Source organism: Strix aluco, chromosome 10, assembly GCF_031877795.1.
Source record: "Strix aluco isolate bStrAlu1 chromosome 10, bStrAlu1.hap1, whole genome shotgun sequence".
Taxonomy (NCBI): domain Eukaryota; kingdom Metazoa; phylum Chordata; class Aves; order Strigiformes; family Strigidae; genus Strix; species Strix aluco.
The window spans coordinates 28,571,230-28,584,141 of record NC_133940.1 but is presented as its reverse complement, the minus strand read 5'-3'; the positions used below and the strand labels follow the sequence as shown (position 1 = coordinate 28,584,141).

At 57.3% G+C, this 12,912-nt stretch overlaps 1 protein-coding gene across 7 annotated transcripts in view; it reads left to right on the top strand.

Annotated features, from left to right (window-relative positions):
- The window catches only part of STARD8 (StAR related lipid transfer domain containing 8), a 69,087-nt gene that overhangs the window by 38,767 nt on the left and 17,408 nt on the right, over positions 1-12,912 (top strand). For 2 of the 7 annotated variants that reach the window (XM_074834889.1, XM_074834887.1), the window contains exon 1: positions 5,900-6,206. The exons of 3 other annotated variants lie outside the window; for them this stretch is intronic. In XM_074834889.1, coding sequence (XP_074690990.1) covers positions 6,134-6,206 — 73 coding nt within the window. In that variant the 5' untranslated portion in view covers positions 5,900-6,133. Of the gene's footprint in view, positions 1-4,890; positions 5,210-5,899; positions 6,207-10,680; positions 10,786-12,912 lie in introns of those variants that run through there. 2 more of the 7 variants (XM_074834890.1, XM_074834891.1) reach the window with 2 other exon arrangements.

Here is a 12,912-nt window from a genome sequence, read left to right as displayed (position 1 = left end):
CTCGAGCAGGCTGCGAGGGGCTGAAGGATGCCGGGCAGCCGGGAGCTGGAGGCAGGCTGGGACTTGGCTGAAGGTGGATTTTCGGTGGATTGCCTTTCTCTGCTGGCAGAGCTGTTCTGAGAGGAGCTGGGTGTGCCCCAGAGCTCTTCCTCCGGCGCAGGAAGCCGTGGCGGGGGTCACGCTGTCCCTGGAGCAGCCCGTGCCGGCGATGCCTGCCTCTCCCGCTCTGGTTCTCCACAGCTTTCCCACCTGCTTGCGAAGCAGTGATTTTGGGTTTTTTTAATTATTTTTTAAATTAATTAATTTTATTTTTTGCATGAATGGAGCACGTTTTTGTGAATGTTCTCTACGGGATGTGAAGCTGCAGATGTTTGCTCATTAACTAAGTTCTGCAAAGCCACTGCCGGAAGCAGCACCAAGCACTTGGCAGAGCTCTGGGGTTTGACGTTTTTCCTTCCTGCCCCCTTCTCCGCTACACACACCCCGAGCTCGCCCTTCGCTCTGCGATGGCAGCCCCCACCTCTGCCCCTTCGTCCCTCCTCCTGTGCTTTGGGGTGGCACCTCTCGTTTTGAGGAGGTGGACTGAGGTCCCCCGGGCAGGGTCCTGGGGAAGGAGCCCATGTCTCATGTCTCTATTCTTTGGCACAGCAGCCAGAGAAGGCAAAGGATAATGAGGTCAGAAGTCTTGGTGATTAGTATTTGATAAGGTTCACTGACATTTTATCTTTTGTCTCCATAGAGAGGAGGAAAACATGGTGAATTAAGAACATCCGTCCTGGCAGGGCCAGCCCTCCCCGAGTGCCTGGCTCTGAGTCGGACTGGGCTCCTGTCTCTTGGGACAGGAAGCCTCTGAGACCCCAACTCCTGGCTGCAATGAGCACAGAGACCCCACGTGTCCTTGGGCTCCTCTCCGGCTGCCCACCCGCTTAACCCAGGGAAGTTACCTGTTCTCTGGTGGTATGTGCCGTGCCCTGAACGGGAGCTGTGCTCCTCAGTGTCTCCTGGCAGCATGGGGACAGCAAGGATAAATAGAACTCGACATTGCGCAAGTCTGTGTTTTGCGGATTATTGAGGCGCTCCTGTTTCTTGGCTGGGCTCTGAAGCCCATCGCGGTATTGAATGAGGCACGAGTGGCTTTGACAGAGCTTTCCCCCGTTTTCTAACACTGCTCTCCTTTCGCCCATCTCTGTCTTTGCCTGGGACAGGAGGAACCAGGAGCTGCCAGTGAGCTCCTGCCTGCGCGGCTGCTGCAGCTGCTCCCCTGCCCAGCCGGGGATGGTGCCACAGACCTGCCGCGGTCTGTCCTGCCTGCCACGGGCTGTCCTGCCTGCCGCCGGTGGCTGGAGGGCCGGTGCTGCTTGCCCCTGAGGATGCTGAGGTTGAGCAGGGCCACCAGCCCTTGGCAAAGGAACAGGGGTGGAGGATTTCACAGCCTGCCACTGCAGAGCAGCTCAGTGCTTGATTTTCTGACCACTTGGGAAAGCCGAGTGTTAATTAAGGGCTTTGAGCCCCTTCAGAAAACATGCGTGTCCGAGTCAAAAATTAGCAACTCATAAAAATAGACACAGATGAGCTGTAGAAGGATGTGACCTGATTGATTTACCACAAATGACGTTAGCCTGCAGCTCTATGGTATAAGTTTTCTGAGGCAAAGGTTTCCTCGGAAACATCAACAGGAGAATTGCCGCACGCTAGTGAGACTGAAAAGTAGCGCTTGCTTGAGAGGATGTAAGCATTTTCGGGTGTTGTTTTGAGCGATGCAAAGATGAGTGTGGGGGAAGCTCACCTGTGTGAAACACTGCCGTGCCAAGCGCCGGAGCGTGGGCTGAGGCGGTCCTGGGGGGCTCCGGGGGTGGGCAGCCCCTCGGAGGTGCGGGAAGGGGGATGATGCCGCTTCCAGCCCTGCGGAGGGCTCTTCCTGATGGGTTCCCCGCAAGCCAAGGAGACCTGGGCGAGCACTGTGGCCACCTTGGCTTTGGTCCTCCTGCCCCAAAACGATGGGGAGAGCGGGGCTTCCCCACCCTGCGCAGCCACTGCAGTTGGAGAGTTTCCTTCATGGGTGATCGCAGGTGGATGTTCCAGTATTGAGTGTCTTTAGGACAAAGCTTTCCCAGTATAACCCCTAGAAAGCACCGGCCGTGGGCTGAGCCTTCGTCAGCCCTGCGCATAAACCTGTCATCAGGAGGGGGTTTGTCTCCTGTTAGCAGCAGACTCCTCACCGTGTCTGGCTGCAATCGCAAGTGAGACCGTTGTGCTGGCAGGGCAATCCACAGCCAGGCAAGAAAACCCCGAGCAGGTCTTGCTGTGACAAATCTTTTACTTACACAGGGGCTTCCACATATGGAAGGGGAAGCTGGAAAAAACACGCCCATTCCTGCCAAAAGGTGCTGTTCTGCCAGTAACTGGCCTCTGTTTCCTAAAGCTGCTCCTGCAAACTGTTGGTGTGTTGAATTAGGGCTTCCTGCTGCCTTCTAACCAACGGCCTTCTCCTTGGCCTGACCCTGGGGAGGTCTTGCTCTGCTTCTGACCTTGTTGTCTGCAGCCACAGCACCGGCTCCAATGCGTTCGGCGTCACAACTTCCCTTGAGCAGGAATAGCTGTTGCAAGGGGGTGTGAGCTCCTGTACCCATGAGTCCCTTGGAAGGCCAGGAAGTACTCAGTTAATTTACAAAACTGGAGGAGAGAGTCATTTTAACCATCTCTGAGAAGCATTTCGTATTGCTTACAGCAAAAGTCTGGGATTCGGGACTACCCTTCGGCTACAGACCGGTCCAGTTCTCTCTGTGCATCCCCTGGTCCTCCCTCTGCCTGTGATGGGCTCTTTGGCTGTGTCCCACGAGGCTTCGTTTGCTTTAGCTCCCCAGAAAATGCCGTGTTACACAGAAAGGGCCACATTTTATACCATATCTGTGGAAAGGGGTGCACGGTGGGAGACAGACACGGGACCGAGGCAGGTGAGCTGAGTCTGCCATTCCCGTGGCTCGTCCTCCATCGGGATTCACCATCTTGACTGTCAGGCCAGCATATGAGTCTATAACATCGCTTGAGGCCAGCTTTTGCATCCTGTTTTGTAATATTCCCTGACATTCCCCACATTCCTGGCAAGGAGACTTCTGTATTTTTTCTGAAATGTTCCTTTGTCTCTTTGCAAAACTGTGACATCCTTTAAAACTGCTTCTCAAAATGTCCGTTGGCCTGCTCTCTCCAGCAACTCCTGTTAGCTTCGTAAGGAAAAGGAAGCCTTGAGCTTTGACTCCAGCCTCAACGCTGTCTCTTTCCAGTGGGGAGAAAGGGGGATAAAAGAGAGAGGAAGGGCCGTGGACTCCTGTTTGACTCAGGTGACCTCCTGAAACCTCAGGTCTGTGCTATCTGGTTCCATCCTTGTCCTAAGGTTTCACTCCGACCTCCACGTTCATGTGATGATGATGGGCTCATGAGCTGTGCTTTCACCGTGGCAGCAGCCTGCCTGGACAGCACGGTCTGGAGGCTCCTGGGTTTGGAGGAGAGCTTTGGAGAAGGCAGAAGCCACCACAGTGGTCCTTGGGTTGGTGTCCTACCTCCAGCGCTGGCCTCTTCTACCTCCCAGGGTGTGAGGAGGCAAGCTGAGGGGCGGGTGGGAGGTTTTGCAGTGCTGTATCCCTTGATAGCAGATGAGAGACCTTCCGGGTTTCCCACCGGGAATCAGAAACAAGGTGAGAAGGAACTAACGTGGTGTTGAAGCCCACAGTGTGACCTAGTGGAGAGTTAGACTTGGATCAACACAGCTTGTTACCAGCTGTGTCAGGATCTGTCTGGTGAACACGTCGGCCTCCCTCAGTCACCTTACGGCCAGCCTTCAGCAAGACCTGGAGAAGACCAGCAGAAGAAGGAGAAGGATGAGCCAACAAGCCAACCCACAGGTCGCTGTGCCAGCTCTTCTGGGGCTGGGGTCCCCTTCCCTCACTTCTTCGGGCAGCAGCTCCCCAGGACACTCAGGGAGCCCCTTGAATGGGCTGTGCCAGCTCCCCCTTTCTCCCACAGGCACTGGGACCTTCTCTGTGCCCCAGAAGGTTCGGGGACCCTCTCAGCCTCCTCTCCTGGGCAGCGTTTCAGTTTGCTCTGGACGAGGGGACGCCTGGCTGCCTCTCCCATCGCTTTGAAGCCAGCAAAGGCTTTCTCCTCCCTTCTCTCCCACCTACAGATGTTGGCTGACTGGAGACCCGGGAGGCAGCTGCTGCTCTTTAGCCGCAGCTGGAAATTAGTCTAGTTTCCTTCTGTGGCGCCACGGTACCATTAATGACAGGAAGGTCCGGCCAGGGATAGCAGTGGAAGAGGCTTTTCCTGGGGAGAATTGGACCAAAATCCCCTTGTCAAGGGGGAGGGCTGCCTGTGCCTCCCTGCACACCTTGTCCCAGCACTGGTGTGTGGGTGTCCCCTGTGGAGAGCCTGGCTTGGCCACGCCGCACCTCCAGCGGGCACCCGCAGCCTCGGCTGGGTTTGCTGTCCGCTGACGTGTGTGCACAGAAAGGTCTTTTTCACTCTGAAATATGGTTATTATTTGTTATTGGTTGGCTAAATCCACTGCGGGCCTTTAGCAATACTCTCCTTGCAGGACGAGCGCTTGCTCTGAGTGCCAGGAGGATCAAGACCTCTTGGGTCAGGGGTTTCATTAACCTGCTCTGTCCAAACAACTTTGTGGGGTCCCTGAGCAGCTTCAGCAGAGCACGCGCTGGCAGCAGGGCCGGGCGGCAGCCAAGCTCCCTCAGTTCAAGCAGCACGCAGCGGGGCAGCAGCGCTGCTGTCTCTGAGGCCCGGCACTTCCCTGCATCGCTGGGATGTGAGATCACATTTGGAAGCGGCTTTTGACTCCTCCCGCCTTGGTGGAAATTTTACACATGGTCGCTGGTAACTCGGGTGGCCGCGGAGACGCCGCCCCATCTGCCCACTTGGGCAGCTGCTCTCCTCCCGCTCCTCTCTGGGCTTTGCTCGCCCATGGATTTACCAGCCCGCTCCTCTCTGCCCCCTTCCCCGCTTCGGACCTAAGGATCTCCCCTGCCAGGTCCTGCTCCGCCGAGGGGATCTCACAGCTCATTCAGCAAACTACTGATGCCAAAAGCACCGACTTGGCGAAGCGCAGCTGCAGAGAACGTGCTTTTCATTATGGAGACTAATCCCGTGTCAAGCAGAGCTTCTCCCTCGGACCGGGCTCAGCTTCGGTCTGCGTGAAAAGGTTGGGCGAGTCCTGCCCGCATGGAGGGAAGGAGCACGCCTGGGGCAAGGCGAGGCGCTGATGGGTTGAGCACAGACCGCGAATCTGTAGAAAATTAGGCGATTCAGTCTGCGTATCTTGGATAGCAGGTGCGCCCGGTCTTGTCCCTGCATCATCTTCCAGCACTGGCGAGGGTCTGGCAGCTCCTGCGGTTTGCAAACAGCCGGGCGGGAGAAGCCCCCAGCTGAGGTTTAAGGTCAGAGGTTTGACGAGTCAGCACCTGGCGGGGTGGGAAAGGGCGTTCTGGTGGTGCCCATGGCTCTCCTCCCTCCCGGCTCACCGCGGGCAGTGCCGCGTGCTCCCGCCCCGTCCCGCTCCTGGTGCCACCAAACCGCGGCCCTGCGGGAATTCTCACGCTTGAGCATCACCTCGGCACCTCGTTTTACTGGTTGCAGTTGAAAACTGCAACCCACCCGGCTGGAAGGGGCACCCCGTGCCAGGCCAGGACAGGCCACTGCGGTGTCCCCTCGCTGCTGGTGGGGTACGGGAGGGCCCCCAGCCGCGGGCAGGGCTGCGCTGGGGGGAGCCAGCGTGGCCCGCCGGGCTCACAGAGAGCTGGAAGCGGCTGGGCAGTGTGCCTGTGCGCTTGTGCGCTCTCGCTCCGGCTTCCTCGCGCGCTCCCCGCCTGCTCCCACCCCCGCTGTTCGAACAGCTCAGCCCTTTGCGCGGCCGGGGATGTCCTGTTTGCTTCTAACGAGAAATTAGACGGCTGCCCGGGCGGGCAGGGTCAATGAGGGCAGATTTTATTAGCTCAGTACAGTCGGCCCGCATGGAAAAATCGGAGATCTCCAGTAGAGTGCCTGCGGGAAGGTCTTTGGCTGAGCTCTTGCCTCCAGCGGACAGAGCCGGGGTGGCTGAGGTGGGAGATCAAGGAGCCCGGTGGTCATGCTGATACTTTTCTCTGCATTTAATCCACGGTTTCCAATGAACAAAACCAGGATTAACAGCTTCTGCCATGGTGAGTCTGCTCATGTCCCTGCTTTGTGTTTTCATCCCGTAGAAAGGTTTCAGCCAGCAAACACGCTTTTGGGGGGAGATGGGAAAGTCTGTAAAATGACCTTTTATCTTGTCAGAGGTTTTTTTTGAAAAGTGTTTCCTTTGCAGTGAGTCAGTTTACTTTGGCTTTTATGCAGCGGGGTGAGGGAGGGGTTAGGAGGTGTAATTTGTTTTGTTGTTAAGCTCTTTTTTTTTTCTTTTCTTGGAAAAACAAACCAGATTTGGCTTTACCTTTTTTTTTTTTTTCTTCCCTTGAAATGGTCTGCAGCTTCTGCTGCCGGCTGGGAGAGGAGCTGTGGTGGGGTGCGTTGTGAGCCCAGAGCCCTGATGAGATCAGGCACTTAGTGCTGAGGGTGCGGCTGTGCGTGGCAGGACGGAGAGGGGAAATGGATGCGACAAAGCACGGGCGGGTTTCAGTCGCGTTGCATGTGGCTTTCCTCTCAAGCCCTCTGCTCCCCGCTTATGACGCAGCAGGACATAACAGCTCTGCAGCCTTTTTAATATCGGGGCTTATTTCTCACAGCCTCAGCCAAGCTGGTGAAAGCACGGTGGCCGTGCGGCGTGCCAGCTCCTCCGACCCGTCGGTTGTTCCCTAAGATTGAGCCAAAAAATGCCTTTCGGTGAGGCTGAGCCCCCCTCCTGCCAGGCAGCGAGGGCAGCTGGTGGCATTGGCTGGGAGCCCCGGGACCGCGGGGCCATCGCCTGCCAACGCTCCTTTATTCAAGGCAGTTTTAAGCGAGGGGCTGCGGAGGGTGAGCTGCGGGGTGGAGAGGGAGGTGCCCCCCGAGCAGTGCCCGGGCCGTGCTGGTGGGCGCTGGGCACAGCAAGAGGGGCCCTGGGCTCTTCCTGGGCCCGTCACACTCCAGGTGGGAGAGATCCCGTGGGCAGGTCCTGCCCCGGCGTACACAGACCTGCATTCCCGTGAGACCTGTTAGTTGGCTGCTTTTTGAAACTTAGGTTTTGGGGTTTGGTTGTTTTTTTTTTTTTTTTGATTTTACGCCTTGATTTGTAGTTCTCTGTGAAAGGCCTGCAGGGAGATGTCCCTCTTGGGGACGAGACTGCCGTGCAGCCCAGGGTGGCCACCCTGTAACTGAACCCGAGGTGTGCTGTTTGCCAGCTGAGGGGTGGTGTTGGGGTCCTCTGCAGCGTGGTGGTAAAAAACCTGAATTTTGCCGAGATCTTTCTGCTGCGGGCTGGGATTTTCGCAAGTTTGGCCTTTGCTCGCCCAGGTCCCCGTGGACCCACTGCAGCTGCGGGTGCAGGGACCAGCTCAGAGACACAGTCTGACCACGGCAAACACCAGTGGGCTACTGGCTGAGGGCAGGCAGGAGGGTCTGCCATAGGGGATTGGTGAGGCAGAAGGAGGAGGCAGGTTATTGCACAGAGCTGGAGAAACACTTGATTCTGGCTTATTTTCGTATTGCAGCCTTTAAAAAAGGGAAGGAAAGAGCCCTAAAGCAGCCCTTTGTGCCTCCGCTGAGAGATTAGTGCCCATTTCTCCCCGCGAGGATGTGTTGCTGGGCCGGGGCTGTGGCAGGGCCTGGCTGTCACCTCGGACCAGGTGTGACAGCTCTGGGCTCTGTCCCCACCGAAGGCCGGAGGAGCCTGTGCGTCCCTCAGCTGGGAGCCGGGTGGGTTTAGAATTCTGTACAACATGGAAAAAGCTGCAGAAAGGCCACGGGGGAATGCTGTACCGTGGAGTTCCTCTGCTAACACACACGGGTGTTTCTTCTAAATAAGTGCATAGAAGGAGGGGGAAATTCCCTTGCCTATTAAGTAATTATTCATTAGCACCTGCATTTAAAAGTAGAAGGAGCTGGGGACAGCTACTAAGCACGTAGTGAGGGGAGAACCCGCAGCAGGTTGCGTCGACGGGAGATGTGAATGTGCATCAGCTGCAGACGCTGCGTTGCAGAGTCGAGCGCGCTCTGCAAACACGAGGGGGGCTGCTGGTTCTGCCTTTTTAGCAAAAGTATTTTTGTTTCCCTTTGCCCTTGGCCTTGCTGGGCCTTCAGTGATGGGTTGTGTTGGGTCTCGCTCTGCGTGCTGCGGCGAAAGCAGCGCCGGGATCCCACTCTCGGGACTTTAACCTCAGAGTGCTGGGTATAACGCAGTGGAAAAATGGGCTCTTGCTGTTGTTCGTGTGAAGAAGTGCGTGATGCCACCCCTCCTCATCAGGGAGGCGCCGTCTGGCTGAGGGATGCCGGGCCCGGGCACTGCTGGCTGCCCCCGGAGGGATGGCGCCTGCTCATCCAAACCGCCTGTGCGAGCTGTGGGGGGGCCAACAGGAAAACAACAGCGGAATTCTCGAGAGGGTGGGACGCAGGATGGGCAAGGCCGATGCATTTTCTTCAGCATTGGGGTAGCAGTTTTCATCTTGCTTCTCTTCTGGGTTCCCAGCAGCAGAAATGAGCAGTGGAGATACTTATGCATATGGCAGCGTATATTCAATAAATGAATGGCTGGATCATGAGGAACCTTAAACAGGAGGAGGCACAACTCTGCTGTCTTCTCGGTGTTGTGCGCAGGCTGCCGCAGAAAACTTTTACCTGCTCAGGTACCTTTTGAAACCACAACATCTGAGGCAAGCTGCTGTCTTCGGGAAGGCTGGGAGAGCAGGGCTGGGCTCTTTGTGAATGCAGCCATCGGGTGTGGACGGCGCAGGCTGCCCTCATCCCGCTGAGCCTGTTGGCACAGGGCTGTTGGAGCATGGAGGGGTGGAAGGGGAAGCGCAGGTGGGCCTGCGAAACCTTTTCTTTCAGCTCTTTGGGGTTGTACCGGGGCATCTCGGTGCTCTGCGCTTGGTGAAGGGCAGTGGCTGCTGGAGCGCGGTCTCTCCTACCAGCATCACTTGCTCCTGCTGGTAACAAGTTCCTTCTTTCTAACTTATTGTCACCGGGAAGCTTCTCTCTGTCCTGTGCACACAGATGGGCATTTGTAGGTGCAGGCAGCTCAGCAGAGTAAATACCAGCCCGAAACCCAGGCAGGGAATAACATAACTGGTGCTGCAGAGAGGACAATAACCCCACCCCAAGTCTGATCTGGGCCGAGGTGAGCCCTCGGCCGTGCCGGTTCTGATGGACCTCGCAGGGTGGTGCGTAGGGTGGGCTGGAGCCGGAGGCTGTCTCTCCCCACAGCTTGCTTTGCCGTTGCCTTCTTCAGACGTGGAAACGGGGCTCCGTGCCGGGCTCCCTCCTCCCACACGAGGGGCTTTTTGCTGCCATGTTCCCCGGGGCACGCGAGGGGACGGGTCCCTGCCCCTTGTCCCTCTGGGCTCAGGGCAGCTGCAGAAACGCAGATGGGGGAGGCAGAAGGATGGATCGGGGTCTTCACCTTCCTGGCCCTTTGTTTCTGTTCTCACCAGGGCCCTTTCCATCCCCTTGTTCCCACCAGACATCTGCTCTGCAGCTGCAGCACTCCAGCCAGGGTGTTTAACCCCTGAGCCACCGCAGCTCATGCTCCCGGGGGCAGCCTGAAGCCCAGGGCCGGGAGGAGATGTCCTGAGGTGGCCAGAGGTGGCCTGGAGAAGGAAAGCCACCGTGGTGGAGCCAGATAAACCCCGGCTCGGTCTGTCTCTACCACCCTGGCACGTCCTGCAGCCATGTCTGGCATGTCCGGCAGCCCGGCGGGTTTCTTCCCTCCAGCGCCTGGTGCACCCCGTGCCTCTTGCGCGTGGATGCCGGTTGTTCAGCCCTGCCTTGGTGAGCCTAAATCAACACCCTGAGAGAGGAAGAGACCCTTCGATCCTGCAGAAGATTAACTTTGACTTCTCTGGAGGTGACTGTTAGGCTTTGTTGTCCCAGAGGGGTGAATACTGAAGGGAGAGGAGAAGTTTTCTCCCCTTTCTAAAGTGAAGCAGGTAACAAATGTGTTTGCATTTTGCAAAGGTATGATGAAGTCTCATTCGTTTGGGGCTGATGTGGCTCCTTCAGTGCTTATTAAAGACAGAAAAGGCTGCAGACGTGAATTTAAATTGCCCCGGGTGATGTCTGTGGAGGCGGTGGTGTTCCCCGGGCAGGTCGGACGTGGTTCCTGTCTCAGGTGCCTGCAAGGGGAGAAGCAGCTTTTGGCCGGCGTGGCGCAGGGCTGAGCTCTGGCATGGCCATGGTCTCACAGCTGCGTTTCTGCGCTGTGGAGCCCGAGGTGATGCTTGTTTTGGGTGCAGAGGGCTGAGTTTGAACTTCCTTTAGAACAGAATAAACCAGACAGATGCAAGACCACGGTTAGGCTCGTTTGCAGGAGAGGAAACCAAAGCTGTTGCATCCAGCTGATAACGGCGGTTACATGCAGCCCTGGAGCTGAGCTGAGATGTGAGTGGGGCAGAGATAAGGTGGGGGGAGCGCCCCCGGGGGCTGCAGGCTCTGGGCACCCCCCCATGCAGCCACCTCTGCCCCGGGCTGGGGGGCACCCGCGGAGACAAGCCTGATTTGTACCTGGAAACTTCACTTTGACAACAGAGTGGCGGCAGTTTGTCTGGCGTCCTGGGGCCCTTCCTCTCCACTGGCCCAACCGAGGGTCTGCTGCCCCACGGGGGCTTCCAGGTACTGCCCGAGGGTGATGGGGGAGGAAGGGAGGGCCTGGCCGGCGGCGGCGGGGGGCAGCTGGCAGCGCAGGACCTCGGGGTGACGTTTGAGGGTGGCACACGAGGTCATCCAGAAGCCCAGCGGCTTCAGTCTCCTTGCACCGTGGTGGCCAGAGGGCTTCTTGCCCGGGTCGTACCGGCCGGTGCTCAGGTCCTGGCACCCACACAGACGCTGGCCCGCAATTTCTGTGCTACCTCTGGGATTTACCCCCCGATTTCCCTCGTGCTCACCTGCACCGAGATGTGAGCAGGGCAGTGCCCCCCGCCCTGTGTGGTGCTGTCCCTGGCGGAGCGATGCCCTTGGGAGCAGACAGGGCATTTTGGGGCTGGAGGTGGTGGAGGCATTTCAACAATTCCTCATTGGCAACGCAGCAAGGAACAGTTCCCAAAACTTGTGAGACCTATTTACTGCGTGGAGGTTAATTATGGAAACCCGCCACATCTGGGAGAGCATCCAACCGCCTTCCCCGTTCCTGTTTGCGTGCCCTGGCTGCGCTGGTGGCAAATCGCTGCGGTTTGCTGGATGGTGCTGGGAGCTGGCCGGGCTGGAGGCAGATAACTGGTATTTATGGGTGCTGGGTGCCAAACCGTGCGCAGACAGGGGATGCCCGTGGCTGCGTAAAGCTCCATGAGCAGCAGTGAGCCCCGGCTGTGAGTCCAGCGCCAAGCCGGGGGGGGCAGCGGGGGGGTTTCCTTGGGCGCCTCACGCTGCAAGTGCGAGGTTCAGTCAGCGTGGAGGGGTCTGGGTTTGGCCCTCGGGTGCGTTTGAGCGGTGCCCAGCTCAGAGGGGCAACACCGATTTCTGTGAGCACGGTGCTGGGTGTCGCAGTGAGTTAATTCCTCTTTCACTGCCAACGCCCCGGCCCCAGCACCTTCCACAGCAGCAGGATAGGTGCTTCCCGTGGGAAACGGTTCTTTCAGCTCCTCACTTTTTCAGGCAGTGAAGGCACGTGCCCCTGGTTTGGGAGCTGATTTTCTGTCATTTCTGTAGAAATTAGGCAAGTACTTCTGTTTATGGGCTGGGAAGGGAAGCTGAGCTCCGCTTCTGCATAGTCACTGTTGTAGGCAACAGTTTATTTTAAGGTGGGATGGAAAGAAAACACACCGAAAGAAAAGAAAAGAAAGGAAAAGAGAGCATTCCCCCTGCTAGCGCTGGAGTGTGAGAGCGGGAGGCTGGGAGCCCCCGCCCGCATCTGCTGGGCAGCTGGTTTCACGGCTGTCCATTAGGTAACGTAGGGGCAATTTTATGATGTGGTTTTCTTTTCACACACTCATTAGCTGTGGGGGACTTTTTATGGGGAATTTGGAAACTTTCTGTGAGGAGCTGGGAAGCTGGGGTGGGACTTCTCGTTTTTTATTTTTGATTTTTAAAGCAAAAGTGCAGAGCCGGGGTTCTGGGAAGTGACTTTCCTGCCTGTAATTACATTTGCCTCCGGTGTTGCAGCTCGCTCATGGTGCAGCTTTTATTGCATGTCCCGGGCTCTTCCCCATCTACGGCTGCAGCCCCAGAAGGAGGGATCTCGGGCTCTGAACATCCCGTGGCTGGGAGCCATCCCTGCTGGAGCCACTGCCGGCGGAGTGACTGTGCACGAAGATGATTGGGCGAATTTTGTCCTTTTTATTCCACTTTCATGTTGGTTTTCATCCTTTTCTTCCACTTTCACTAGCAAAATGAGAGCCTCTTTTTCTTCATTTCTGCTTTCTGGCCCCCGCCCCGGTGTGCTGTGGCGTGCCGTGGGGTCCAGACTGCGTGTGCCCCTTTTTGGGCACAGGGAGTGGGGTGCCTTTTCCTTGGGAGATGCCGCCCAGCCTCGGCAGCTGCCAGAGAAGGGCAGAGGCTTTGCCTGGCTGGGGATTCTCCAGTGGCTTGTAAGGGCTGTGCACCATCGGGAGCGAGTGCATTACTGCGGGTTTCCCCACGTCAAGGCGCTTACCAAGGGCTCATCTCGCATGGAGACCGTCCTCTGGAGTGGGAGATGTGACAGAACCACTCCTCCACCTTCCCTGTCTGCATTCATGAGACTGGTTAGCAGCTCTACACTTGTGTGTCTTCGCTCCTCTCTCAAGGTGCCCGGTGGGTTGGTGG